At 43.8% G+C, this 25,347-nt stretch overlaps 2 protein-coding genes across 3 annotated transcripts in view; both read right to left on the bottom strand.

Moving 5' to 3' along the window:
• Positions 1–4,109: 4,109 nt before the first annotated feature.
• LOC134534472 (uncharacterized) lies at positions 4,110–17,934 on the bottom strand. 2 transcript variants are annotated; one of them, XM_063372949.1, is made up of 6 exons: positions 17,854–17,934; positions 14,972–15,264; positions 12,464–12,604; positions 8,233–8,445; positions 6,022–6,154; positions 4,110–5,453 (listed from the first exon to the last, which is right to left on the bottom strand). In XM_063372949.1, exons 2-6 carry the CDS (start codon positions 15,204–15,206, stop codon positions 5,312–5,314), a joined length of 864 nt encoding a protein of 287 aa, XP_063229019.1. In that variant the 5' UTR covers positions 15,207–15,264; positions 17,854–17,934; the 3' UTR covers positions 4,110–5,311. The 2 variants fall into 2 exon arrangements, with proteins under 2 accessions (XP_063229019.1, XP_063229020.1); XM_063372950.1 differs by having other exon boundaries at positions 14,972–15,206; positions 17,854–17,927.
• Positions 17,935–20,197: 2,263 nt separating this feature from the next.
• The window catches only part of LOC134534244 (hemolymph lipopolysaccharide-binding protein-like), a 32,205-nt gene continuing 27,055 nt past the window's right edge, over positions 20,198–25,347 (bottom strand). Inside the window, exon 5 of the mRNA XM_063372529.1 lies at positions 20,198–20,564. Within this exon, the coding sequence (XP_063228599.1) occupies positions 20,416–20,564 (149 nt within the window). The 3' untranslated portion in view covers positions 20,198–20,415. The remainder of the gene's footprint in view (positions 20,565–25,347) is intronic.

The raw sequence follows: 25,347 nt of genomic DNA, 5'->3' as shown, positions 1-25,347 counted from the left end.
AATATTTTTATTTTCATAGTTGCTTTTCTGCTTATGTAAATCATTTTCTACTTTCATGAAAGAAGTGCTTTTTTTTTAAAAAAAAAAAATTCAAAAGTTTTTTTTTTTTTGCTGGATGCATTCTTACTGCTGGCAATATATTGTGATTATTTTCTTTTAATTCGGTGTGATTTATGACTAAGCGGAGTAGACTTTTCTTACACAAGCATGCGACTACTGTCCCACGCATGTTCGCAGCCAGTCCAGCCTTGCCAGCTCTTGCAGCCAAGCACCGCGCTCTTGCAAGAGCACGGCCGCGGCTTCTAGAGTCGAGCTGCAAGAAGTCCTCGGGCTGTGGTGGGCGACGAGTCGAAACAAGGCCGGCCGATTTAAACAATGGTTTCAAAATAGTAGCATTTTTATAAAAAAAATTAAAGGGTTTTTAGTAATATGTTTTTAAATATAATATCTTAATTTTTTTAATGAAATGGCTCTTTCCTCTCTAATAACAACAAAAGTTTGGTCATTAAGGTTTTTCTGTGATTTACAGGTACAAAAAGTAATACATAGTAATATTATCATTTAAAATATCTGAATATGTTGGAAATCCTTTAAAATTATATATATATATATAAATTAAATAGTTAACACCTATTCTGTGAGAAACGCCCATTCTATGGAGAATCCTCTTCCTGTGGGGGCATACCCGTTCTTTGGTTAAGTCCTAGTAAGATCTGCAGAATTGCTCGACTTCAGCTATTTAATGTAATAACTTTTCTGGTTCAACATGAGTGGCAGAAATCCGTATGTTGTTTGGCTTTCATTTGAACATGCTGACAACAAATATAACTAATGTAATAAAAAACCTGGCTTAACCTAAAATAAAAAAATTGGTTGTCTGTAAAGTCGGTTTACGGACGATAGTTTAACGTGACGTCATATAAAAACATTGATGAAATGATTGCATACTTTTATGAATAAAATTTAATCATTTTTATTGAATTATCACTATTTTGTATGGATTCAAAGGAGTGAAATGAAATCTACAATTTAATTGATGAATTTACTTTTATTTGCACTCATTAATTCAAATATGTTTATTACTTCAACGAACAGATTATTTTAACTATAACTTTTATACATGTTTCCTATTTAACTTCTTCCTATCTGTGTTATTCTGTTAAGGATAGGACGATGATAGGAAAGGTAGGAAACGAAGGGAGTGTTTCAAGTTTAATGTGCCTCGATAAAGTCAAATCGATGGTTGTTCCAATCGAGTGGAAGAGAGATAGATGCGGCGCAAGCGTACAATGAGCGTAACGAGTCACAGCGTAACGGGACAATGTGCGGAACGGGACACTTTTTCGTGCGTGCAGCCGGCGTTCATCGATTTATTAGACGTTGTCACGTCAAAAATACGTTTTTTGGTTTTTTTCCCCCCAACCCTGAGTGGGACTCATGAGCCGAGGGTCCCAGCAGCCCGGCGCGGCATGGCTCATGTTCATGAGCATGAGTCGGGTGCCAGGTGGCGTGGAGCCATCCATGAGCTCCGGAACCGTCACCGGCCTCTGTGCGCTGCCGTGCGACGTACAACCACGTCTACCATCACGTCACTACATACGTACTCCGAAGTTCATTGCCAGGTTTGGATGATGTGTAACACATTAGCTCCCGGCATACGCCATCTTTTGACAGTAATTTCGAGAATGCGACGGAAGTCTAGGAACGGAAACGTGCAATAACCACAGTGCTGCCATCTGTGGTGGATGGCGCGTACCAAGGTTCAGAAATACAAAAGGGAAACTTTAATGGGCCGTATTGTAATGAAATTTCTCGTCGAAAATCAGGTTCAAAGCCTGGGGTTTTCAAGTTTTTTTTCTTTCTTTTTTTTTCGCTTTCATCGGAGCTACCTCTTTACAAAGTTTAAAATTTCGGTCACCGCGTAGCTGCTCCGGCAACGAATTCTAGCGGCGGGTGCGGAAACTACGTGCGATTCGCGTCAAGATACGGAGTTGAATACATACACAAATTTGCGTCGTATATTTATCACGCTCGACTTTATTTTAAATTCCGTGTGCGAGTTTCGTACTTATTGTAAGTGTGTTTGCAACATGAGAACACACGTGCATGCGATCGTCACCCAGGTTTAGATGTTACACATCTCTGGCGAGTACTGTACTTGTTGTTGAGGTCATCACAGCTCATCATAGCTCTCTCTATGCCACTCCACTCGTCACCTGGGGCGCCGCCCCCTCTGGCGACGCTAGGGTCGGCCCACGATGACTCACGAGCAACGAGCTTGTAACCTTCCCCCCCCCCCTGCCCAACCATCCCTAGTAATTGCAGAGCATCTCACTGAGGGACCCGCCTGCACTTGCAAAATCCTTAAGGCGCCCGCCTCGTCTGGGGTGTTTGTGTGTTAGTGTGGCGGGATAATAAGCGCGACGCTCGCTGGTGCTTCTAGCGCGGTGTCTCCTCTGGACTGGCGCGCAGTCTTCTCGTCGTGCACAGGACAACTGTGAAATTTGAGCGGTGACTGTGAAACATTATATGACGGATAAATGAAGATACAGGTGTAATGCAAGCCCCTTAAGTGCTTTCAAGAATTTATACCGGTTGTTTTACGCCTAAAATTTACTCTGAAAACATGCGTTTTAGCCATTTTAACTCTTATAGAAATACAGTTTAACTTAACCCAAAATCAAAAGTACTTTTCGGTCCTCAGCGAACTCTTAAATGCTTTTCGTGAGCAGTGCCCACTCGGATATCTTGAGTAGTTTTGAAATCGCGTTGTTTTTCCTGAAGCACTGCGCACCGTGTGTGTGCCCGGGTAGGCGGATGACAAATATTACACCGTTGTTCCCCAGCAACCCCCGCCCCTCCTTTCATGCGCAGATTTTTCGATCCTGCACGAGAATTAAAGGCGGAATTACATTAGCCCACCCGCCTCCGACCGTCAACGCAAATTTGACTTTATCCGTCCGCCAGAACTGCTGTCAACAATCCGTGTTTTTTCTCCTCTCTCGGAGATTCATATAGGTGTTATTTGCTATTTAGGTCGTGTTTTTGTACGTATTTTATTAGCATATCGTCGGGGGAAAAAAATTTAAGTCGTGATTGAACTGTTTGGACATGAGTTTCAAGAACCGCAATGTTAATATACAGAACATGTGGACGACCGATACAGACGCCACCCGTGTTCTGATAACAACTGATTGCCGCGGCCTAAACAATGGATATAATCCGCCCGTCCGTCAAACGTTAGAGCTTGCCAAGCTTATGACGGATGGGAGGATGGAATATTTCGCGCCTTCCGATTGGCTGCAAGCCACGTGACCGACGAATGACGAATGGATGGAGGTGACGGGCTGGTGTAATTCCTCTTCAACACCACAGTCCGTTTTGAATCACAACCGAATGTTATTGCGACAACTGTTGTTTTTGACGTGATAACGTCTTATAAATCTATGAACGCCGGCTGCACGCACGAAATTAGCATGACTCATTGTCACGTTCCGCCTGAGCCGAGCGTGCAAGAACCGGCCAACCACCGTGCGAGATAGGAATATTCTATAATATCAAACAGGTTAAGGCAGGCTTTTTAACTAATTGTTCGTGATTATATTTATACAAATTATTTAAATTAAATTTACAAAAACTGTAAATAATATTTGAAAATTAAAAAGTATGCAATTTTTCATCAATGTTTTCTTGTGACGTTATCACGTAAAATTATCGTCCGTAAACCGACTTTACAGACACCCCCTTTTTTTTAATGGCTGTAGCACCTGCCATTTTTAAACCTATAAATAGGATTATTTGCGAACCAGTTCAGCTCGAGTACTTACAACGCTGATTATCAACTGGTCGGATGTTCTTCTCGAAAGCTACATCGGTGATAAAAGTTCTGATAGCAGACTTCATGCACGAAGTCTCTGACGACGCAAAAGACCAGTAAAATATGCATCTAGTTCATTTAGATCAAACATTAGGGACGTATTTGCGTCGAGATATAGTGTTGTAGGGTAACATTTGCTAATAAAACAATTTACAAATAGTTTTTTTTATTCAAATCTTTAAAATGTATAAATAAAGTACATACATGAGTTATGTTACACTAATTAAAACTGTTTGGTGATCATGAAACGTGTTTTAATCATGTCGTTGAAAACATTTATAATAGTTTTCTAATATCATTGTACTTAAAGGCATTATATTAATGATTATAAACAAAATTGTACATAATATATGGTTTCTTGTAAAATTAAAAGACATCGCTTAACCACGACATCCCACAAAAACAAGTGTCGATGATCTGCGCTCATATATTTACAGTTGAAACGTGGTTCAATGAATATAATTAAGAGTTAGTGCTTGGATTATGAGGAAGACTTGAAGTTCGCGGCCCGCCACTTTGGTTTATCACTACATCGCAACAGTGAAGTGACAATCCGAACTTTTGCATCATGGCGCTGCTTCTGCAAACTGGCCCACAGTTGGCTTGGAGGCAACGAGGCATCTTCAAAAAAAATAAGAAGAAGAAGCCTGTCGAATCATTGGCGGGAAGCCTAAGATGTACATCAAGCTCTGTCCCTGCCCGAACACGCCCGAATATTCATCTTTGGCCAACCTCGGATTTATTTTTATATATTTATATTTCTCTGTTTATTTTAATGTAGCTTTACTAACCTTACTAACCGTCCATAGTGTTTTAAAGGGTTTTAATGTAGCTAACCTAGCCGACCACTTTTAATATTTGAATTCATTTTTCCTGCGCAAAAATAAAACAAATCCCGAGGTTGGCCGGAGGTGAATATTCGGGCGTGTTCGGGCAGGGACAGAACTTTATGTACATCTTAGGCTTGTCAATCATTGGCAGCCCAGATGGGACAAACGTCGCTCAAGCGAGCAGCCAATGCACAGGTAGCAATTTCTTTCCCGGGCATGAAGAGGAGCATAGAGTCCATCCTGGAGGTAGAGCGACGATTCCTTTTCGCTCTAGGCCTCAGACTCAAATTTATACGCGTGCCTACTCAAGCCACAATCGTATGATCATTGGCCGATGCCAAGGTCAGGGACTTTAACATTTTGACCAGAGCTCCTTAGTTACATAGAAACCCCCTCCCCCCCCCCCCCATAACCCAACAACTGGAGGTCGTGGAACTGGCGCTCCCGTCTGGGTCTAGGGGTTAGCCGATGACGCGTGACGTGGGTCCACTGCGGCGATGATGACACACTGTTCCTCCGAGGTTTGGCGCGCGTGTCGAGTGCGTGTCGAGTGCGTGTCGAGTGCGTGTCGAGAGACCCAGCGGCGTGGAGGCGGGGGCCCACGCTAGTACAGGTAGATGACGCCGTCGTTGTTCTCGTCCAGCTTGCCGGGCGAGGCGGGGGGAGACTCGTGGTCCAGCAGGTACTGCCGCAGGTACAGCAGCACCACGTTCACGCAGTGGAGGAAGAGAGCCGCCAGCAGCAGCCTGTCACACACACACACACACGCACGCTACTCACTATTGGCTGACAGGGCCGTCGAGAGCCGTGGTTAAAGCCCCGGGGCCCGCACACCTTTTTCAAGTGAAACTTCTTTGCTGAGGAGGCTACAGTTTTCGAGTGTTACGGGATTTCCGATCTCATGAGGGGACTAATTAGGTACGCGGTGGGGGAACGGGTAGAGGAGGAGAGCGCGTCAGCGGCGACGCCACTCCAACGCATGCTCCCTGTGGTCATTGTTAAGTAAAAAAAAATATATAATTTTATAAACAAAGTTTAGTTTCAACTTACAAAAAAAAAGTTACCATAATACCTGTATTTTCATGTTAAATTCCATTCTAAAAAAGAGTATGGATAAGAAATGACCACGCAGTTGTAACGTAGCACGTGACTGTGTCTGATGCTGGGGGCCATGTAGGGAAGGTAGGTGGCCACACGGGTTTGCCCTCGGCTCAGGGTCTCCCGAGGAGGAGGAACGCCCGGATGTCTGAAGGGCAGCCCGCCGGTAGAACAAGAGGCGAGTGCAGACAGGGGTAAGTGTGAGGGTAATCGTACCAGTAGGAGTAGCCGAGCGACACGCTGTGGTTGCTGAAGCCGCCGGTGATGACCTCGGTGTAGGTGATGTTGCCCACGAGCACGGACGCGAACTGCGCGCCCCACAGCACCATGGTCGCCAGGTTCAGCGCCGCTGGAACAACAACACCCCCACTCCGTCTCGGCTGCGGTCGTTACACGCGCCAGTCCAGTGGCCGTTCACATTTTCTACTATCCCGTGAAAAAACGCATGGCTCTACGGATCAATCACCACACTGCATATATATATTTTTTGTAAACGGAACAGAAATATTCATGCAAATTTACAGATTTATAACTATTTACGTTTAAATGAATAACAACTCCATCACTACAAAATTGTGTTCACAGTAATATTGGGTTAGGATTCTTACCCGGGAATTTATGGTCTGTGTTGTCCCAGTACCTCCAATAGTTTACGTTAATTGTAAACTCATTTCAAATAGACTTCTAGTATTAACTGCGCACATCAATAAGCACAAGAAAACAAAATAAAGTCAAATTGCTGAATACTCGAATATCTTTACCATGGTTTAAAAATAAAAATATGTGCTTGGATTGAACGCCGATTAAAACGTAAAATTATGCGCCCATTATCGTAAGGATTACTCAGCATTATCTTGAAAAACGTATTTAAAATATGCATTTGTTGCACAAAGTTACGGTATCTTTCTTGTAGTAATACAAACTGGTAGTAGGCAACTGGTTTCCAAAGGAATCTTCCATAAAAGTACAGGAAAATGTTTTTTTTTTTTTTGAGCAGAGCTATGGGCAAGTATAATTGCTGCGTTCTATCTTGCAACGAAATGAATGAGGGGTCAGTGTGTCGACTTAGTGTTTTTTTTTTTTAGCCTATTTTTCCCCGTGCAATTATGTATGTTTTATCGTGTGATTTTTTCATGCATGCTCTTGTATCCAATTGTACTAACTCATTTCACAGTTTGCAAGAAGAGGCTATATCGTCTGGCATTGCAGCTTGTATGCGTTGGAATGGTTTGTTGTGCATTCTTATTATTATAGTACTAGCAACCCGCTCCGGTTTCGCAAGGGTGCAATGCTGATACTAAATATACTACAGAATGTCTTTATATAATATTGATATTATAATAATAATTTTCTGCTCTCAATTTAGTTTGATTATTACGGATGTAGGACAATCTCTCAGGTTCAATATTCGCATATTGCTGTATTGCTTAAAATCGCTTCGTAAATAAGCCATTATTTCTCGTAAAAAGTAAACGATAAAAAAAATGGTAATTAAGGGTTATCTCTAAGAGATAGAAATATACCATCGCGGACTTGTTTGTAGACCTTTTTAAGATGTACAATACTGTAGTACATTATTTTGATCTATCTCGTAGGGTTCAGCCAGCGTTTGCAATGTAAGCGCAAAAAAAAAGTGTTTATTTACATCACATTATAAACCTCTAGAATTATCAGTGTTTCTCTACTATATTATGCATGTATTATACACATAAACCTTCCTCTTGAATCACTCTATCTATTTAAAAAAAAATCAAAATCCGCTGCGTAGTTTTGAAGATCTAGGCATACATAGGGACAGACAGAGAGCGGGAAGCGACTTTGTTTTGTACTATGTAGTGATTATTGGCCTCGACGCCTATGTAATCGATTTTTTATCATTCAATAGAGGGAATACTTGAAGTGACAACGTCTAATAAATCTATTAACGCCGACTGCACGCACGAAAAAGTGTCCCGTTACGCTCATTGTACGCTTGCGCCGCATCTATCTCTCTTCCACTCGATTGGAACAACCATCGATTTGACTTTTTCTAGGCACATTAAACTTGAAACACTCCCATTCGTTTCCTACTTTTCCTATCATCGTCCTATCCTTAACAGAATAACACAGATTGGAAGAAGTTAAATAGCAAACATGTATAAAAGTTATAGTTATAATAATCTCTTCGTTAAAGTAATAAACATATTTGAATAAACGAGTGCAAATAAAAGTAAATTAATCAATTAAATTTCACTCCTTCTTTGTATCCATACAAAATAGTGATAATTCAATTTAAAAATGATTTAATTTTATTCATAAAAGTATGCAATCATTTCATCAATGTTTTGTTATGACGTTGTCACGTTAAACTATCGTCCGTAAACCGACTTTACAGACAACCAAATTTTTTTTTTTTTTTTAAAGAAAGCAGGGAGTGCGCGGACGCACCTGCGACGCCGTTGCAGGCGTACAGGCCGGGCACGCCGAGCCACGTGCGCGCCGGGCTGCTGGCGGAGTTGTAGACGCCGAGCGCCGCGCAAGCCGCGGCCATCACCAGCGACGCCGCCAGCAGCAGCACCGTGCACACCCACAGGCCGGCGTTGGTGAAGCGCCGGTCCCTCAGGGGGCATCCGTCACCCGTCCCGTTGCCCGTGATGTTGCCTGCCGCGCGCCAGACACGCTCACTCACACACCTCGCCGCTTGCGTCCACTCGACAACCACAACCATGGGATCGTCCATTAATCACGTGTGGCTTGTAAGGGGAGGGGGAGGGGGGAGGGAAAAATAACGAAATATCACAAGGGGGGAGGGGGGGTGTAGAGAGATATCACGTGTATTTATTTTTTCGCCCAATTTCTACTAAACCGAAAAGTGACGCGTGACCTTGACTCGCCTTAGCCAGGCAACAATATCCCCGCCCGCCGCAACATGAACCACCCGGCTCGGCTTGCCAGTCGCCAGTAAGACTGTGATTTTGGCGCCGAATACATGCGTAAATCACATATAAGCCTTTCCTTTATTATTTTTATGCCAGTGAGAATAAACCTGCAACCTTAATGTGTGTCTGGACATTTTTATCACTGTGCTTAATATTCCAGAATTAAATTAGATTATACCTATGTTTAAACATAATATTCTGAAATTTTTAAAAATATTTTGTACCAAAAAAATACACGTGATTTATTGGAGGGGGGGGGGGGAAGTCTAAAACCTCACCACAAATCACTAGGGGGGAGGAGGGGGGGTTAAAAATTTGCTAAAAAAAACATCACGTGATTAATGGACGACCCCTAAGACTGTGATTTTGGCGCCGAATACATGCGTAAATCACATATAAGCCTTTCCTTTATTATTTTTATGCTAGTGAGAATAAACCTGCAACCTTAATGTGTGTCTGGAAATTTTTATCACTGTGCTTAATTTTTCAGAATTAAATTAGATTACACCTATATTTAAAAATTATATTCTGAAAATTTTAAAAATATTTTGTACCAAAAATAAATACATGTGATTTATTGGGGGGGGGGGGGGTAGTCTAAAACTCCACCACAAATCACTAGGAGGGAGGGGGGATTAAAAATTTGCTAAAAAAACATCACGTGATTAATGGACGACCCCCATCGCACATCCCACACACTCCTGTCCTTTCCTTTCCTTTTCATACATGACTCTGTGACGTGAATATGAAGGTCTCTCATCCTCGGGTTTGGGTGTCACCTCGGCTGAGGATTCGACACCGCTTGAAACTCGTGAACTATGAAAGCTACAGAGACGAAGTAATTTGTGACGACGTGAATATGGACGTCTTTAATTCTCGGGTCGGGCGCTACCTCGGCTGAGGGACGATAGAATTGTATCCCCTTTGGAAAGGGTACTCTTTCATACTTTTGCTGGCGGTAGCGTAGCTTGGGTGGAAACTGGATAGGTACCCTTTCCCGATTTCTTAAAATGCATGTTATTTTCTGCTTTAAAATCGTGAAAGTTATCCCCTCTAACCTAACCTAACCTAACCTAACCTAACCTTTCCGAGGGGATACCTTTCCAGTGCATATTTACATTAAAACCGAAACATTTTAAGAAATCGGAAAAGGGTACCTATCCAGTTTCTACCCAGCTACACTACCGCCACCATAAGTCTGAAAGGTACCCTTTCCAAAGGGGATACAATTCAGCCCCCCCCCCCCCCCCCCCCCCCAGAATTTCCTACAGGTATATGGATGTCTTTAATCTCGGGTCGGGTGTCACTACGGCTGAGGATTCCACATCGCTTGAAACTTGTAAACCACGAAAGCTACAGAGTTGAAGTAAACATATCTTAGTACAGTAGACTCTCCTCGTGGTCGTTACGTGTGACTCAAAACGGTAAACGTTTGCAGTGATGACGTAACGACCGTTAGTGGGGATCGTCGAATTGAAGTCAGTGAGAGATGTCACCTCCGACAGGTGATTTAAACTTTTTAAATTGTGAGTGAGTGAGCACTACTGGTTGGTGCTAGTTGATTGGAAGAACTATAAAGTTACAAACTAAGCGAAAAACTGATTATTCTGGAGAGAAAAAAGGCAAACAAGCAGCATCGCCATGGCAGAAGCAAATAAAAATGCAGAGAAGTGTCGTAGGTATCGAATGGGGCAAAAATTAACCGAGAGAAATGAGCCAGTGGGACTTTGCACGGTAGGAAAATGGAGAAATTGTTTTATATCTCAGGCAGACAACAATTTTCATCTTGTTTTGATAATCAAGTTTGTGAAATTTTAATGATAAGTACCAAAATTCTGCTTAAATGGATGAGGATTGGGTGGTGGTTTTTCAAAATCTCATATAGACAGTGACCTTCCTCTTATTTTGAAGGTCAAGTGTGCAATGTGTCTTTCCAGTCGCGTTTCTCGTTAAAAGCAGTGAATTCACAGTTATTTAAATTTCGCGTTTGGAAATAGTTTCTTTTTTACGCCTTTTTTTTCCTTCTGTACGATTTTGTCATCTTATACTCTCTGGCTTGGAAGTGAATTATTTCCCTCGTTCTGATGTTTAAAGAAGTTATATTATTTTTTTTAGAACATTCGCACAGTTTATTTATGTTAAAAACAAAATGGTTTTGCTCGCGTTTCATCTCTGAATAGGGATAGCTGAAACGGGTGTTTCTCGTATTTGGATAATTCCACTGAGAAATATTGAAATCAGCCAGAGAGAACTCACCAAAACTTTTGCCTTCACGAACACTCTATAGCTTGCTGACATCACTTTTCGCTCGAACGTTTACAGCTCTGTCATCCATTCATCCAACTGCCGCGAAATTTTCGGGTGGGCTTTTCTACTAATCGAATGTCAAAAGATGAAAATAATACTCGCTGCGTTATATGGTGAAGTATATTTAAGACTACTCTAGTAAAAATTAACGTTAAAAAATCCCCACTCAGTGATTCTCGTGTTCCTTACGGCGACAATGCGTGACGCGAAGGTTTAACGGAACAAGACGTCGCGGCTTCGCGCGTCAGTGCGTTCGACGCGCGATGCCAGGCGTCCAGCAAACAAGAACCGAGACAACCCGCGGGGAACGACGGAGGTGGTTTTTTGCTCTTCAGAAATGCACGGCGATGCTGATATGGTTCAAAATCGCCACGATAAAAAAAAATTTCCTCCTCGTGTTTATCGGCGAGTCGGAAGATAAGCGAGCCTGTCGCGAGCTCGCTAACTTGTGCCGACGCCTTATCGGCCTCCCAGCTGGGGCATCGTCTCGCGAAAAGGGCGTACCCCCGTCCCCTGCACTGGCCCTCGGTGGGGATAGGGGTTTCCATGGGGTCAGCTGACGCGACGAGACTATATCCTCCGGTTACATGCTGATTACTTACTGTTTAGTTTTAGTTTGGGTTTAGGGGCCCTGCCTCCCTAGGCACATATAAGGTGCGCAGAGCTTCAGAAAAAAAAAAACAATTAAAAATTTGTAGGCCTCCTCCAACCTCTCGAGAAGGAAAGTACAAGTGTTTAAGCCTTTCAGTCTATTCGCCCACTGAAATGGACAGTTTATCTCTCAGTGGTACATGGAGGTTATAAAACCTTGAATGTGTAGTTTGAGGTGTACCTACTTTCCAGTGGACATCAAACTTTATGGCTATACAATAACTAGTTTTTATTTTGCTTTTATTAACTAATATAAAATAATTATACATTAATATTATAATTATAGCAATTGATTACTATCAAAAAAATTCAAAAAATTGTTTAGTTACAGTAAAAAAAACTGTGCGCGTGGAGTCCACTCACGGCAGAAGTGAAATTTCTTGCTTTTTAGGTATAGATAGAGATAAATTATTATTCATTTTCTATCAAACTATCCACATAAAAATGAATGGTAGTTGATAACTCAATCGTCAGCCGTTACGAAGACTAAAGAGTAGACAAACACAAGCAGCGTTACGAGAATTCCGTAGCGTCACTGCTGCGTCATTTCCAACCTCTCCCCTGCTGTCTCCCCATCCGACCGTTAAAACCAGCGGTTATCACCTATTCCTCCCCTACTCCTTGACTTCACCCCATTCGACCGCCAGAGCATCTTCACCCCATTCGACCGCCAGAGCATCTTCACCCCACTGGACCGCCAGAGCGTGCGCCGGACGCGGCGGGAATGCTCGCAAGGCCGGCAGCATGGGGCATGGGGGCGACAGGGGGTAAAGAGCGGGTACCTTGCAGCTGGCTGCAGCCCTGGACCACCTGCTCCTCGGTCACGCAGCCCGAGCTCCACAGCTGCTCTGCCTCCTGGCGGCGCAGCTCGGCGCTGGGCTGGCAGCTCCACGCGCACGCGTTGTGCTCCATCAGGCACGTGACTGCGGGCAGCCACCACCAGACGTCTCTAGTCCGCCCGTCCGCCGACCAAACGTCAGGGGGTGACGAGTCAACACACGTGGTCGAGATGCGCGTGCTCGTAGGATGCATTGGAAATAAATTGTCAGCTCGAACTATCAGGCTCGCATAGTATAGTAGAAATAATAATAATAATAATAATAATAATAATAATAACAAAAGCCTCAAACTTGTGTCTTGACGGGATGCTCGATGCTATTCCAAAAAGCTGAAAGGATTTTATTTCTCGTTATCAAATCAGTTATTATACCTATAAGCAATCAGGTGGTACCAACGTTACAGTAATTTAAAAAAACATTTCTCAAATAACTATAATATTAACTAATAATCTTTGCTTTTTGTAGTATTATTTTTTTCAATTCATACATTTAATTACTTAATGAACATTTCAATTATTCTTTGATTATAAGTAGGGACCGGAAAAATTCGCGGGTTCAATGACCTGCAGGATGAACTCCATAGTTCTATGTACACTCGGTCAAATGCCACTCACTCATTGGCTGCTGTCTTGTGAGACGTCCCAACGTAGCAGCCTGTAATTCGATAAAGTTTTTGTCGGTTGTTTCTCACTGGCCCAGAGTCATCCAGGTGAGTTGTGAGCCAATAGAAGAGGCAGCACTGAGGTATAACTATTTGTATTTTGGCTTGTCGCGAAATTAATTCGCGAATTTTTCCGGTCTCTAATTATAAGTATTTATTTTCTCTGTGAATTTACAAAAAAAAATAATAATAATTGGCTAGCTACAGTAGCACTTATCTGTCGTGTATATTTGAAACACTACTTGGGTACCCACTGACTGCACGTCACACACAGCGCGATTCACATCACCCCCCCCCCCCCCCCCTCCAATAAACAACACGTGAAACGCCACTGCTTCTAGCGAGCACAGTTCAGCGACTGTGTCGTGAAGCTTCAAGGCACAAAGTCACGCTATATCTTTACTTCGGAGGTATAAGACACTATGTACACTTTCATAAACGTGACCACTTTTTGACGTTCTTTCTAAGTGGCATACAACTCTAAAATCTACGATATTAAAAAAATTCACGTATTTTGGGTGGAAAATAGTTGGGTAAATATGTGAGGTACTATATTAAATTCTTTAAACTGCTCACATGTGACATTGTCTTATGCCTCCGGGGTACGAATAACATTTAAATATATTTATAAATATAAATTTACCGACCAACTATGGCTGCAAGTTTATCGTGTAAAAATGCAAGCTTATTTAGTTTTAAAACAACACATTATGCAACTAAGTACAAAGGCTTTTTTTTTTGACGTGATAACGTCTTATAAATCGATGAACGCCGGCTGCACGCACGAAAAAGCATGACTCATTGTCACGTTACGCCTGAGCCGAGCGTGCAGGAACCGGCCAACCACCGTGCGAGAAAATCTTCTGTAATATCAAACAGGTTAATGTAGGCTTTTTAACCAATAATTCGTGATTATATTTAAACAAATTATTTAAATTAAATTTGCAAAAAAATGTAAAAAATGTTTGAAAATTAAAAAAAAATATGCAATTTTTTTTATCAATGTTTTCTTATGACGTTATCACGTAAAATTATCGTCCGTAAACCGACTTTACAGACAAACCCCCCCTTTTTTTTTAAAGACATAGGCTGTTTTTGTCTTTTATCTTTGTTTCTGTCATTTGTCGTGCTTTGAATTGTAAGATGTGGCTTGTAATTTTTTTTGTAAATGAAATCATTTACGCAAATTTATACCAGTCCGTCAATCTGTTTTTTTTTTGTCCTGGTTCGTTCCGCCCCTGTGCAGGGGCGGAGCCGGGGGGGGGGGCAGGGGTTTAAACCCCCCCCCCCTAGCACCAACTCTTTAATTAATTTCTTATTCATCACTCAAACAAATTTCATATTAAAATCAATAAAAATTTTACCATTACAATATTAAAAAGTTAAGTACTGGAAAACTGCTAAAATAGCACTATTTTACACCTTAAAATCCTAACATTCCCGGGGGAAGAGCCCCGGACCCCCCGCTTTAATACGGAGGGGGGGGGGGTTGCCATGCTTCCTGACACCCCCCATACACAAATCCTGGCTACGCTACTGCAGACAACTCTCTTTTTAAAAAAAAAAAAAAAAAAAAAGACATAGGCTGTTTGTCTTTTTTCTTTGTTTCTGTCATTCTGTCGTGCTCTGAATTGTAAGATGTGGCTTGTAATTTTTTTTGTAAATCAAATCATTTACGCAAAAAAGTTATACCGGTCCGTCAATCTGTTATTTTTTTGTCCTGGCTACGCCACTGCCCCTGTGTGGACCGGGGAGGGCCGGGGGACGGACGGACGGACGGACGGACTCACTGCGGATGGACAGGTCCAGCTGGTTGTTGACGGACACCACGCGCTCCAGCTCGCCCTCGAACAGGCCGTGCGACACGAGGGACAGCAGGCCTCCAGCGCCCTGCCCCCCGGAGGGGTTGCTGCGCAGGCTGCCCGTCACCCACGACGTGGTGGCGAACGACGTCACCAGCATGGCCGCCGCCAGCCCCGACAGCACCGCCGTCGAGAGCACCAGCTCCCGCTTCGAGGTCACCATCTGCGCTGCCGGCCCCTCACAGCCCGGCGAGTCCGCGCGCTCCCGTCGTTTCGGTTCCCTGGGGGTCGTCCATTAATCACGTGATGTTTTTGTTAGCAAATTTTTAACCCCACCCCCCCCTCTCCCCCCTAGTGATTTGTGGTGAGGTTTAGGACAAACACCCCCCCCCCCCCCCCCCCAACCACCCAATAAATCACGTGTATGTTTTGGTGCAAAATATTTTTAAAAATTTCGGAATATTATCTTTAAATATAGGTATAATATAATTTAATTCTGGAATACTAAGCACAGTGATAAAAATGTCCAGACACACATTTAGGTTGCAGGTTTATTCTCACTGGCATAAAAATAATAAAGGAAAGGCTTATTATGTGATTTACGCATGTATTCGGCGCCAAAATCACAAGTCTTACTAGCGACTGGCAAGCCGAGCCGGGTGGTTCATGTTGCGGCGGGCGGGGGATATTGTTGCCTGGCTACGGCGAGTCAAGGTCACGCGTCGCTTTTCGGTTTAGTAGAAATCGGGCGAAAAACAAAATACACGTGATATCTCTCTACACCCCCCCCCCCCCTTAGAAATCTTTAAAAACAATGCCGAGCGTGATGAACGGGAAGCCATCTTTTCACAGACGAGAGAGCCAAAACCCGAAGTTCATGGGTTTTTCCGTATCTTTAATGTAGCTATCCTAACCAAATCAACCGTCAACAACGTTTTAAAGTATTTATAATGTAGCTAACTTAACCTAATTGACCATTAGTATCCTTTTATCAATATCGCCATATTTATTTACAATGAACAAATGAGCGTTTGGCTCTCTCGTCTGTGAAAAGAAGGCTTCCCGTGATAAACACATACAAGCACATTGCGTTTTCAACTAACAGTAGAACCCCCTCATATCCGACCTTACCACAACCGACTCCGGATATCAAACCTAGTCTCCGTGGCTGGCGAGCCTGTTCAGACTTTTGAAAATGTGACGCATCTACATGTTTTCGTGTCGCAACCTGTCAGTTCAGCCGTGATTGTTGGTGTAGAATGTGCTCATACTATATATAATCTTGTACTGTTCTATGTTTTTTTTAAACGTAACGTAATGTATTGTGGGCAAAAAAAAGTGGAGGGACACCTCAGCAAAATCAAGATTTGGCAAAACTGAAACAAAAATACATTAATGAATTCTTTAAATAAGGTATGCTTACATTGTATTCATCTTCTCATTTATAATTTAACAAAAGTAAATGTTTGAAATGTATACAGCAACATTTTTACAAGTATTGCTATACATACTGTATAGCTAGGAAAGGCTTTTCTTTTTTTGCTCCTACGGATTCCCGACCTTTTGGCCGTTTCGTCATGGACGGATATGAGAGGTTCTACAGTATTTTTTTCTGGCCACAGATCACACGTAGTTTCAGCAACCACCGCTGGAATTCGCTGCCGGAGCAGCTACGTCGACTATTAAATCATTCGTTTTATTTTTAGAGCGAAAGTGCTAAACACCTGTAACTGTATACTAGCCTAACGGGTCCCTCAGCTAAGGGATCCACTAAAAGTACATCGTAGTGGACGCCGCCATCTTTGCAGTCGTCTGCGTATAGGTATATGCAGTTACTAATGCGAAGAAATTAGTTTCTTGGCATAAAAATAAAATTTCCAAGATTGATTCGATTTGTTTATGGCGTATTACGATGAATGTAGGTTTTAGCGGCCTATCCACATCTTACATTACACGCCTTACAAGAAACATTCTGCAAATGATAACTTAGAAAAAAACGCTTGCAAACAAAAACACGCCAGGTCAACATTCCCTTAATTTAAACATGCGTAAGTAGCTTTCATCAGCCCCTTATTTGTGAAGTTATATTTCTTTGGGCGCGTTATGAAAAAAAAAATTATGAGAATGAAATTTTCGATGAGCGCGTAGCATGCATCAAACATTGAAAGGATGAAAGAAGGCTACATACAAATAAAAAATTATATATGTGCTTTTAAATCACATAATTTAGTTATTGATATTGAATACTTGTTTACATAATTTAAAAATATATATATTTATTGTGAATGTTAGTAATATAAATTGAGTTGATAAATTTTATCAACTTTATTTATGTAAGTGAGATTATGTTCCCGTTGTATTATTTATTTGCATTATAAATTATAACATAATTATTTAATAAATAATTAAGATTAATAAATTAGAATAAACTTACGTCATATTTATTGGGTTCCATTAAAATTAAAATGGATCACGAATATTCTACTAAGTTAAATAATAAATTTTATGCATGTGTGTATATTAATATTTAGTGCATAGTATTTATTAAAATATTTTTAATATGTTTGAATTTATACTTTACCAACGGTATTTATAATATCACTTCAGTCTTTATTCATTTATTTATATTAAGTATTGCATGCAAAATTAAAGTTAGTTTTTTATTACGCCAAATAAGTATAACTTCTAAAGCACGTACATAAGTACACGCACCCAATTTTTATAATCTGACGTGATTGAGGTGTGTGTGAAACAGGCTTTGGAAATAAAACCAAATCTACTCGCACGATTATGTATGCAAATAAAGTATACTGGACTGCCTACTCGTTTAGCAAATGCTTGGTTATAATAGTTGCAGAGTTTGTACACACCTTCAAATATCAGATCGTGCACAGGACAACCGCGTTGGACGCTTCGATGTGTGCCAACTCGACCGTACGCACTCTCCCAGTTCGACGGAATGCCTGGGCTTATCTTATCAGGTGGTTGGGGGGGGCTTCGGCTCTTGCAGCACATTGGCAATCGACGGGAATACGCAGGTGATACGAGCCAGTGTTGGAGCTCGCGATCTGTGACTCAGGAGGGCTTATCTCAGCACGGAGCACCGAGATCGTGGCCGACTGCATCATCTCCCTTCCTGAGGGTGCAGTCTTCATGCGTGTCCGAGGCACCGGGTCACAAGGAACTACAACGATAGTCAGTCAAACCAGCAACTGTGAACAGTCTGAGGCGTCACATTGTATTTCCTCTAGGTGACGTAGAATGCAGCAACGTAGCTCCTGAATGTAGGCAAAAGACTGTGCACGCACGGTTGTTGAATTGTAGGCGAATGAAACTTTTTATGTAGGTATATTTTTATTTGGGCTTCGCATCTCATCGACAACGACAAGATATGGACACACACACACAGCAGTGGCGGTCCTATGGAAGGGGCGATCTCCCCCCCCCCCTTTTTTTTCCTCCAACAAACATAAAAAAACAGGAAGGTGGGAAAAAAATCTACTTCAGTCAATTAATTTTTAATATAATATTTTACTTCTTTAGTGCTACTGTACGTAGTGTAATTTAATTAACTTTATTACTTTTAAAATTAAGTTAAAACTCTGGAGCTGTTAAGATGTCCGCCTAGTCAGAAGTGTAGCTGTGTCAGTGAGGCATGTCTCATGGAAAACCAACATCATTGTAGCTGCACCGGTAAACAAAACCGGATCCCCCAGAACGTGGGTCCAGCATTAAGCCATTGCAATGCTTTGCTCGGTGAGTGCATAATAGATTCATGCTAAACATCCCGTCTACATCGAGGTCGTCAGATATGATGATAATAATATTTTATACTTTTTATACATATTTACGCAATCACAATCAAAGTTTTTAGGAAAATAACACCCATAAAAGCAAGCTTACGCGTGTCTCTTTATGCTACCAACGGTATTGTTACGAGTGAGGAAAACGGGTTCATAGGGATATCCCAATTAATTTCATACAGTTTCATTTGCTACTGATAATTAAATTACTAATTGAATCACTACACTTAATTTCTATTCACAAATCTCTCGTCTCTCGTACTTAGAGACGTCTGTTCACGAATCACTAAATATCTGTCAAGTCCACAGTTCACACTCCTCACTGGAGCTAGGCTCAACAATGGTTCACTCCTTAGAATCGATCTTCACTCAAATCGCCTGTTGGAACTCCCGCGTAGGCCATCGTCGACGCTTTTATACCCGTGGCCGTCTTTCTGGAATGGACTGGAGTGCTGGTGATGTGTCGCGTCATCCCGAAGCCGCCCGAAGCATCCAGAAAGGCGTCAGAGTCACGAAACTCCGCGTAGCAGGCCTCTGTGTGCCCGCAGAGTTCCCAGGTAACTGAGGGTCAGTAGTAATAGCCCGAGGAGGAACGAAGCGTGTACAGGGGGGGGGGGGGGTGGTGGTGTGCCCTGATCCTCAAAGGTATGCGCGGGTGACGTCAGCGGCTGTGCGAGGCCACCAGGCGAGGCACCTGGCACGTGTCGCGGCCTTGCCTTCCACGTTTGCAACAGTATATTAATTAGATTACCCATATCATTTTTTAAGAGAAAATAATTTTCAGGTAAGAAAGTATTTTAATCATTAAAATTTTTTTTTTTTAGTTTAAATCTCAATTAAAATAAAAAATACATGTATGTATGCTACCAGAGAAAAGAAAACCCTACTTAAATATTAGATTGATCTCATAAAACAGTTAAATTATCCAGCCGAACATTTGATACATTTTTTACTTAAAAATTGTTAGTTTTTTTGGACGAATAGATACAATTTTTGGGAGTAAAAATTCCAAAAATTTCTGAGAAATGTTTTTATGAAGTAGAGGATTAGGTAAATTTCTTTTCATGGAATGTAGGGTAATTATTAGACACATTATATATTTGTATACATACAATTTATTGCAGTTCTAGTGTAAAATCATTTAATATAATATATGTACTCTTAAAAGTTTAAAAAGTTTCTTGGATGGGTACGTAAACGATTTTTTTTAATTACATGTAAAACAAATGGTTTGTTTGATGTTTTGCTCATTCCTCCCCAAGTCAAACTTCCATACTGTAGTACAGAGTGAATAATTGCTAAGTAAACCATTCTAATGTCAACAGAAATACTTATTGAGTTCAACGAATTTACGGGCGAAAGGCGAAGCTACAAATGGAAGTGGATTGGGTAAGGTAATAATGACAAAGTATTAGTCTTTCATTAATTGGTATTTGTTTATTTAGAGTGAATACAATAAAGAAGTAAGTGCACGTGAAAGTCAGGGAAGATTCCAGAAGATTACACATTTAATCATTTTGACCATACGTGCAAGCATAAAGTTGCTCAACTTTGACAAAGTTGACTGCCGACCCACTGTTGACCTAGCACAGAGATGCAAAACAAACAAACAAACATGTTTAACAGTGGTCACAGCTCGCAGACAAAGTACAGCCGCTTGGTGCACGACACGTCGTTGAGGTCTGCACTGCGATTGATGCTGCCGCAGTCCTCGTTCCCGTCATTGTTGGGTTCGCCTCTTTTCCAGGTCGTGTAGCCGGTTCTACTTAGAGAACCACCTGTGCACACAACACAATCCTTATAGCTCGCCGAGTCCATGGAAGGTGTTTCCACTGGAAAGCCGTTTTTTCCCCCTGACCTATGTGCGCCTCTTTGCAGGAGCGAAACAACTATATTTCCAAAGGGGGGCAATATACCTTTTTATAAAGAATCATCGATCCCCCCTATTGAAGCGGGGGATACGCGGGTCCTCCCCCGGGAATATTAGTATTTCAAGGTTGACGCCGCCATCGGTGCTCCCTCTGAGAGCACAGGCCGTTATGTGTCCTCAACACCTGAGCCAGTGCCAGTGCCAGTGTTACGAACACACCCGCGCGTGTCACTTAGTGCAGCGCCTCGAACGGCGTGACGTCAGTCACGGCCAGCTAAATGCTCAAAGCGCCCGGCTGGGTGTGGAAATGCGCATCAGGTATCAAGTGCACATGTAAATCAGTCATCAAACATAAACTAAAACTTTTAATAAGCATAATAATTGTTTTTAATTAATTAATGTCTTTATAAATTATTTCCGTTCACAAAACTGGCTGGCATCATCTTCCCGCGCTCCGTCTTTTTCCCGCGGGTTTTCCTCAGAGACAGTCTCCATCCAGCACTCGCCCGGGCCAGCAGCCCCGCGCACGGGGAGCATACAACTTTCACGCCAGTTTCCACGTTAAGCATCAATAGGTAATTATCTCCGAATCTTCTTTCTACAGCTCCCCATTCGGTCGTAACCAGCAGTACGACATGTCGTGTGGTCCTTATATAAAGTGTGCGACCCGACTACGGGTCTTTTAACGTAATACGTAACTTTTTGTTTTAAGGCAGCCCGCCATGGTGCCTGTGCTTCATGCTATAAGATCCCCCCACGGGGAATTAGAACATTGCCCACGCAGGGCGGCTTTGTGCGAAACGCGTAAACCAGCTTACGAAAGCATCAATCCCTGGGACGTGCAACGGTCGCGAACGTGAGGCCACGCTGGGCCCCGTCGCGTCCGTCCCCAGCTTAAACGTGGCACATGCTACTGCGAGTACCAGCCTCGTGTCACGTAACGATCAGGAGTAAAGGGGCCGAATCAACCCCGAGTCCGGGGTACGCTCATAAGGACTTTAGTGTTAATTGCCGTGTTAATATTAGTGTTTGCCGTCATAATTATGTCTAAATATAATTCAGTGTTCTTTGTAAACTCTCGCAGATATCAGTTTATTCACGTATTGAGTGCTCTACGGACTATCACGTGTCAGGCACCAGTCATGCCGCATCACGATTCGCCATCACCATAACTCAGGTTAGCCTGCACCCCTCGATGGAGTAGTCCTCGGAGTCCCGTGAGACGCTAATCAGTGCCGCCATTCGAGGGCCGTGTGGGTGGAGTGGAGGTTGACGACGATACGGACAGTCGCGTGAAAGTGCCTTGTGCGACTAGAAGTTCTGTAACGTGTGTTTCCGTAATAAAATTATCAAGTTGACGTCGTACCTCCTCTTTATTAAATAAAAACCCGGGTCACAGTCCTGTCCGCGGCGCAACACTCCAGCCATGGCCCTGGTAGTGCCACCACTCGCCACCAGATGGCAGTGTAAATATAAAGAGACAATGTATCATAGTTATTTTATAGATGTTATTATTGTAAATATTTAGTTAGATTATTAAGTGTATGCTGGAAGTATGTTTTGTAGATGTGGAAATAATATTGTAAAATGCAAAAGATCATCATCAGGCAAAAGAGATAGAAATATGTAAAACTTTAACACAGATGGTTCTAGAAGAAACTTGTATAAATTGTGCGGGCTAACAAGCCTAGACAGCTCTTATCTCCCAGCCAATCTGGGAAAATAGTTTTCATTGTGAGCTTTCCTCTCTCCCAGCCAATCTGGGAGAATAAATATCACTTCAGTCATAAGTGGTATCATTGGCTTGAATTCCTCATCAACCTTTCCTTAGTTAGCGACTCTTCGTGAGACCGCGGGCTTTCCTTCTCTCTCTCCTTCTCTCTCTCATTCTCTCACACCTAACCGCTAGCGACTCCTTGTGAGACTCTTAGTGAGACCGCGGGCTTCCTTCTCTCTCTCTCTCATTCTACCTCTCTCTGCCCACCCATCCGCTAGCGACTCTTCGTGAGACCGCGGGCAATCCTCTGCTAGCGACTCTTAGTGAGACCGCGGGCATCCCTCTCTCCAACTTCCATCCTTTCCGCTAGCGACTCTTCGTGAGACCGCGGGCATCCTCTCTTCTACACCCAATCTTCCTGCTAGCCACTCCTTGTCAGCACGTCCTCGGTCCACTCCCGCCTCAGAGTGTGAGGCTGCTCTACCCAAGAGCTGGCGCCGGGCAAACAACACCACAACTGAACGACCGAGCGACGTCCACCCCGTCTCCACAGCTTCACCAGAGACGAGGCCGCGACATTTGGCGCCCAACGTGGGGCACTCCATCATCGAGACTACCAGAGTTCAGGAACAGTCAGCAGGATTCGGCGACCCGAAGTGTGTATATTCACTATACAAGTGTAGAAGAATGTGTGCAGGACAGAACTTGTAGAAATTCGTGACACAATGCTACCACACAGACTGACAACCACAGGCGAAACAGGTCAACCACCAAGGGACTTGGACCTAATGACAGGAGAGGAACAGTGGCACAACACATCTGAGTGCAAACCAGTAAAAGCAGATTTAGCAATGGGTACATTGGTTTGGGATACAATAGCAACACCAAGGCCCACACAGGCACCAACACAGAAGGCAGGGGCAAACCTCATAGACTGGGAGGTACTTGCAAGCCCAGCAGTGCAACCAAACGTGCATATGGGGCGGACAGCTACCGCAACAGGACGCATAGTGCTACCAGAGTTCAGTGGGCTAGCGCATGAGGACCCATGCGAGTTTGTGCAGTGGTGTCAGGGACGGTTTACACAATGCGGGGTGCAGATTGAAGAATGGACACAACGCACGAGTGAGCAATTACGTGGGCAAGCTCGTGAGTGGTGGAACCTGTGGGGACGCTACGACATGAAGTGGCAGGAGTTCGCTACCCGCTTAACACGGCGCTTTGACGACCGCATGGCAGTCATGAGCTGTAAGGCTCGCTTCTACGGCGAGTCCCAAAAGGACTCAGAGTCAGTAGAGCAGTTCGTCGCAAACAAGCTGAAGCTGTACCGGCGCATAGCCCCAGGAAAAGACCCCGAGCAAGCTTTGCCAGAAGTTACTGCATTAATGCGACAAGAATTGCAACCATTCCTCAGGCCATACTGCAATGGGACAGTAGAGGACTATGTACGACAGGCAACAGCTACAGAAGGCAACCTACGACACCTCCTGGTACGTCAGACCGGGACAACTATCCCCGAACGAGGACCCAGACATCAGGTTGGAGCACCTGCAGGGACAAGCAGGGCCATACCGCAGGAACGTCCATGGCGGACAGCAACACAGGCGATCGAGGGCCCACCTGGTGGGACAGACCAAAACACATCTCCAGGATGGCGGAATGCAGGCAATCGGCGTGATGGAGGCCGACCACCACAGTGCCGTCTTGGATGCCCACAGGGCACGTATCACTGGCATCAGGACTGCCAGAGACACCAACAGCAACAACAACCGGTGGGAAAACGGGCAGTAGGGGGTGTAGGACCTACAGACTTAACCCCCGTGCCAGCCAATCCCCTGCCGCAAGCCACAGAGAACAACATTGAACAACTGGGGCAGCTCACCACGCTAGAAAACCGACTGATGCGGATCCCCATCACCCTGAACGGGAGACAGACTGCCGCACTTATAGACACAGGGGCGAGCCATGTATTCGTCGCCCAGCACTGTGTACCACCCGCAGATATCACACCCAGACGCTGTGCCCTGCGCCTTGCTACGAACACTGGAACCGGGACAGCCATTGGAGATGCTATCATCACTGTGGGTATACGGGAGATGGTGACCCAAACTTCAGCAGTCGTGGTAGAAGGACTCAGAGAAGATTTGGTACTCGGACAGCCATGGTTGGTAGAGCAGGATGCCTTGATTTCACCAGCATCAGGCCTGGTAAATTTAGGTAAACGTGAGCGCCTGGCAGTAGATACACTAGGAAGCATACCACCTTCCCACAGGTCACACGACCACAGGCCAAGAGACATGACCTGTCGCCTGCTCACTGTGGGAGATGATGACCCACCTCCAGCAGACCTGATCGAACTCAAACAACGAGTTCTCGACGCCCAACGCACCTCCTCAGATGCTGAGCATCGACGAGCAAAGCAAGCAGAAGGACTGGAGGAGATACGGACCATGCCCGGCGAATGGACGGCCCAGGGAGTGTCAGATGAAGTGGAAGGCCCCGAGGATTGCTGTCGGCGGCAAGCGATTGAGCTGACAACAGCGCGAGAACCCCAGAGGGCCTACACTCAGCAGATAACCCCGCAGACCACACGACAACCACCGGAGCTACAGCCCGGTGACCACGTGTATGTCCGCACACATCCCCTGTCCAATGCAATTAGGAACTACTGTGCTGGACTGAGCCCCAGGTGGTCGGGGCCACACCGCATCCTGAAGCAGCTAAGCCAAAGTACGTATTTGGTGCGCCGGGGTAGGCAAAGGCGAAAAGTACACCGGGACCACATCCGGAAAACAGCACTCCCAGAAGGGGGCAATGCCGTGGGGGATCCTACGCCAGATGTGGCAGGAACAATGCCGGACAACCACCAATCTGTCTCACCCCAAGGAATGCAGCATCTTTTCCAGGGAACACCGAGCCCAAGGACAAGAATGGAGAGGCCTGCAGAAGCCCCTGCCACGACCCCGAGGCGACA

The sequence above is a fragment of the Bacillus rossius genome, chromosome 7 (assembly GCF_032445375.1).
Source record: "Bacillus rossius redtenbacheri isolate Brsri chromosome 7, Brsri_v3, whole genome shotgun sequence".
NCBI lineage: Eukaryota > Metazoa > Arthropoda > Insecta > Phasmatodea > Bacillidae > Bacillus > Bacillus rossius.
Note: the sequence above shows the minus strand (reverse complement) of the source record. Positions and strands in the feature narration are given on the sequence as shown.